The sequence below is a fragment of the Elephantulus edwardii genome, unplaced genomic scaffold (genome assembly GCF_000299155.1).
Source record: "Elephantulus edwardii isolate Elephantulus edwardi_28Jun2011 unplaced genomic scaffold, EleEdw1.0 scaffold00221, whole genome shotgun sequence".
Classification (NCBI taxonomy): Eukaryota; Metazoa; Chordata; class Mammalia; order Macroscelidea; family Macroscelididae; genus Elephantulus; species Elephantulus edwardii.
This window is the reverse complement of record NW_006399971.1, coordinates 83,394-88,527: the sequence shown is the minus strand read 5'-3', so window position 1 is coordinate 88,527 and position 5,134 is coordinate 83,394. Positions and strand designations below refer to the sequence as shown.

The following is a 5,134-nucleotide window of genomic DNA, read 5'->3' as shown; positions in this document are numbered from 1 at the left end:
TTTGTTTCTCCCTTGCTGCTTTCAGGATTCTCTCCTTATCTTTGGTTCTGGCAAATTTAACTATGATATGCCTTGATGTTTTTCTTTTTGGGTCTAGTCTACATGGTGTTCACTGAGCTTCTTGTATATATATTCTTTCATTCTTCATTATGCCTGGAAAGTTTTCTTCTAGTAATTCTTCCACAACTTTTTCAGTGCCTTTACTTGCTTCTTCCTTTTCTGGGATTCCAAGGAGGCGCATGTTATTTCTCTTGATGGTGTCCCACATTATTCTTAGGTTTTCTTCTTTTTCCTTCATTTTTGAGTCTGCTTTTTGCTCTAGCAAATCCGTGGTGACAATTTTGTCTTCTATTTCATCGGCTCTTTGTTCCATCTCTTCAACTCTGTTCATGTGCCCCTCCATCATGTTGACAGCATCTGAAACATTGAGCCTCATATTTTGGATAGTGGTTTCTTGTTTTTCCAGTGTCACAAATGTCTCGTTTGTTTTCTCTACATTGTTCCGGACTGTTTTTGGGTTTTGTTTGTTTTTTTTAGTTCCTCTTGTTTTTTGTTTGTACTATCCTGTAATTCTTCAAGTTTGCCCTTCATCCATTGAAAATATTCAATCATTGTTCTTTTAAATTCGGTGTCAGAAAGTTCCATCAGACTTTCTACCTTCAGGAAATACATTGATACTGTGTCACCCTTTGGGGGTGATATCTTGCTTTGTGCTTGTGTATTGTGTGGTACAGTTTGCTTTCTTCGAGACATTGATATGTTCTCGATGAAGATAATGCTCTAGAGATCATTTGGGTAGCTATCCCACTTGTGCTTTTCTCTGAATGTCTGACTCCAGGGAAATGTCAGTTCAGAGCCTATGAGAGCAGCCTCTTGTAGGTAAGATAGGTCAAGGTGCTCCGGATTAAAGAAAGGCAGGTTGATTAACCAGATGTGTAGACACAGGTGTGGAGCCAAATAGGGAAGGGCATGCACGTGCTTGCGGCAATCACAAGGGCAGGTCCACCACTTGGAGGACCTCACTCAGGCCTCAGTTGTCTGGGTGTGCTTACAACTGGGGTCCCTATTCAAATTCCAGCTGTCCATCTCCCATCCCGTGGTTTTCATTCACTGGTCCCTGTCCAGTGGTGCTCACACAGTTGCCCTTGCACTGTGGCCCCTGCCCAGGAAAGCTCCTTAGTCAAGGGGACTCAACAAGACAAAGTCAAATTTCCACCAACCCACTCGCCTCTGGCTGGTCTGCAGTGTCCACAAAAGTTCCACCAAATTATCACTGGCCTGCTCTTTACTGGGCAGTTGGTGTGCCCTGAAAGAGCTCAGCCAAATTCCCACCAGTAGGCTCAACCTCAGGAACTCTCCCAGACAATAGGTGTTGCTCAAGAAAACCCAATTAGGGTCTTACCAGCCTTTCTCATGGCAGATCAGCCCCACAGCAGCTTGATTGGTGGCTTCAGATGATGGTTGTCTCCATGGTGTGCCTTTGTGTGCTGACTCAGAATTGTATTGTCCACGGCTGTTGTTGTGTTGCGTGAAGGAGTCTCTAGTGGTCCTGGAGCACCGCCAGGGGGTGCAGGGTTGTGGCGAGGCCACCAGGGTGTGCCAAAATTGTGGGGGCACGGGATGGTGGTGGGGTGGTGTCCCTGGAAACGGTGCTGTGGCAGGGATGGGGGGTGCAGGGCTTGGGCTGCGCTGGGAGTTAGGGGTTGCAGTCTGTTCTGCTCTGCTTGTGCGCCGCGTGGCTCTATCAATTATCTTTCTATCATACCTAGTCACTGTCCAAATCTCTGATGCATAGCATGTAATTGCAATGACTATAGCCCAGATCAGGCCCACCTTAAGCTCCTGCCTGACATTCAATACTCTGGAGGTCCCTGACAACTGACTTTCCCAATGCAATTCAACTCTTGATTTACTGGCTGTTGGTATTAAGAGTGTTGACTGTGGAGCCAAGCAAACTAAAACTGTTGGCTATCTCAATCTCTTCACTATCCATAGTGATGCTACCAATTGGCTCAGTGGTGAGAATCTTTGTTTTCTTGATGCTGAGCTTCAATCCTTATTGAAGGCTGCAGTCCTTGACCTTCTGCAGCAAGTGCTTCAGGTCCTCCTCAGATTCAGGGAGCAGGGTTGTTAAATCTGCATAACTCAGGTTGTTGATGACTCTTCCACAAATCCTTCCATCTTCTTTTAATGTTTATTGCATCATTTAACATTCTACCCAATGCATCCTTGAGCATTACCACCCATGGCTTTAATTTTTTTTTCAACTCCTTCAGCTTAAGAAACACTGAGTTCAGCCCTTTTGATTTTCTGACTCCAGCACTCTGCACATTTCATCATAATATCTTGCTTTGTCGTCCCGAGCTGTCTTTTGAAATTTTCTGTTCAGCTCTTTGGTTTTTTCCTTTAGCTTTAGCTTCTCAGTGTTTTAATGCAATATTCAGAGTCTCACATGCTATCCATCTTGGTCTTTCCTTCTTCTTCAGCCTTTGTAATGATCTTTTGCATTCCTCATGGACGATTTTCTTGATATGCTCCCAGAGCTCATTTGGTCTAGGCTCATTGGTGCTAAAGACCTCAAACCTATTCCTGAGATGGTTTTGAAATTTGAGTGGGACAGATTAAGGTCAAATTTTGGTTCCTATCCCCAGTGACAAGAAGCTGTGCTGCAATCTCAAAGGCATGCAGTTCAAATTCACCAGCTGCTCCACAGAAGAAGGACAGAAAATTTCCTCTTATGCCACCAGCTGCCTCTAAAACCCCTTTAGGATACAGGTATAATTTACCTACTGATTCACTTGTCCTTAACATAAAAATAAATATAGTTGTCAACAAAACTCATATAAACCATGATGAAGAGGATTTATTTCCAAGTATGTTAAAAACATAATAAATTGTTCTGGGAGACTATTGCTAAGTTCAAGACGACATAATCTGCAAGAATAGCCACATTTTCAAAACTCAAAACTTCTTTTTTATTGAACAATCCAAGTGCTACACATAACCTTCTTCAGAGCCCCTATCACTTCCTTGTTTCTCAAGCTATAAATGAGAGGATTTAGCATGGGTGTAAGAATGGTATAGGACACAGAGAGACCTTGACCCATCTCTGGAGTGTGAGAAGAGGCAGGTGCCATGTAAACCACTATGCTTGGCCCCAAGTAGAGACTCACCACAGTCAAGTGGGAAGAACAGGTAGCCAGTGCTTTATTTCTTCCTTCAGGAGAATTCATTCTTAGAACGGTGAGGAAGATACGAAGGTAAGATGTTATAATTAGTGATAGTGGCACAATAATATATATGATGCTCATAACCATTATCACCATCAAGTATCCTGAGGTATCTTCACAGGAGAGTGTCAGGATGGCAGGCATCTCACAGAAGAAGTGGTTGATTTCTCTGTTGTCACAGGTAGGAAAATGCATCGTGTAAATTGTCTGTGCCACGGAGTTGAGCACACCTCCAATCCAAGACCCAATAGCCATCTGCAAACAGACTGTTGGACTCATGATGGTTGTGTATCTCAGAGGATTACATACAGCCACATAGCGATCATAAGCCATGAGTGTCAGAAGGACGCATTCTGCATCTGCTAACATCAGCCAGAAGAACATCTGTGTACCACAACCAACACGTGAGATTGTCCTGCTCCCAGAAAAGAAATTCATGGCCATCTTGGGAACAGTGGTTGAAACATAGGCCAGGTCAATGATAGAGAGTTGACATAAAAGAAAGTACATGGGAGTGTGGAGCCTAGAGTCTACCACTATCAGAAAGACAAGAGTAGCATTTCCTAGAATTGCAAGGAAGTAGATGAGAAGGATGATGGACATAAAAATGCTAGGGTATCTGTGAGTAGGGAAGAGTCCCAGAAGAATATAGTCTGTGTCCCATGTTGCATTTCCTGACTCCATAGCTCAAGAATTCTAACTGGGGGAAAAAATAATTGGTTAGAAAATAACCAATTTGTTAAAGTCTATAGTTGGATTAATAAAAGATTTATTTCTATCAAATAAAAAATCTCATCATTTTCTAGAAAAGTACTAAATTCCTCATTTTAATGAGATTTGTCTGTCATTTTCTTATAATTGCAATCTACATGAGTAATATTTCTACATATTTAAGCATAGAGATAATCTAAGAAACAATTCTATCATAATGCACAGCTGCCTGCATCCTTGTAGACTCAGATAGTTGTTGTTGTTTTTGTTGTTGTTGTTGTTAGCTGCCATTGAGTCAAGTACAATTCATAACAACCCTATGAACAAAAGATCTGACCCCTACTCTATCCTGTGCCATCATCACCGCTCCTAAAACACAAGAGTTGATTATGCCAGTCACCCCATAAATCCACTTGGTTGAGAGTCTTCCTTTCCTTCGCTGACCCTCCACCCTTATTGTTTTTTCTCATTTCAACTGACTTCCAATCTAGGCTCTACCACTTTCGTCGTGTACCTTTCAGCCAGACCGACCTATAGCTGACTCTCCAAGGGGTTTTCAGAGCAGTTAATAACACAAGATGAGATTGCCCATCCTTCTCCCACAGAAAAGCTGGTGGCCTTCAATAGCATACCTCTGTTATTGTCGCTTAACTCTTTGTCTGTATGCTGCCAAAACTACACTACTATAAACATTCCAGTTCCTCTAGTGTTCATAGGGTTTTTAAAGGCCTGCTATTTAAGAAATGGATGTCAATCCTGCTTTCTAGTCTGTCTCATTCTGGGAGCTCCACCAAACCCTGTTAACCATGGGCAATCCTTATGGCATTTGGCACAGCTTTCAGCATCCCAGCAACCCCAAGTTATCTCAGTACAGCAAACTGACATACAAGTGCTGTACCACTTACAGCAATGTTTTTCCAGAAAAAAATTAACACATACCTTCCGGAACCCAACTGCTTCATATAGGATGGCCCCACAACCACTTTATTATATCTGTTTTGCAGATGAAAAAAGACAATGGTGATTCTTTCACAGTGTAATAATTATAATTAATGTTACCAAATTGTATGTCTAAACATACCATTTGCTACACAGATAAATTTAAAAAGACAGTTAAGTAGATGATAGATACATACAAAGATGTGAATTTACAGGTAGATACAAATACAAAGAGATAGATAGATAGATAGATA

General features: G+C 41.9%; 1 protein-coding gene across 1 annotated transcript; it reads right to left on the bottom strand.

Moving 5' to 3' along the window:
• Window positions 1-2,975: 2,975 nt before the first annotated feature.
• Window positions 2,976-3,914, bottom strand: LOC102850941 (olfactory receptor 2T1-like). The gene has a single exon (XM_006898140.1). The coding sequence runs from the start codon at window positions 3,912-3,914 to the stop codon at window positions 2,976-2,978; it is 939 nt and encodes a 312-aa protein (XP_006898202.1).
• Between the last annotated feature and the right edge of the window lie 1,220 nt (window positions 3,915-5,134).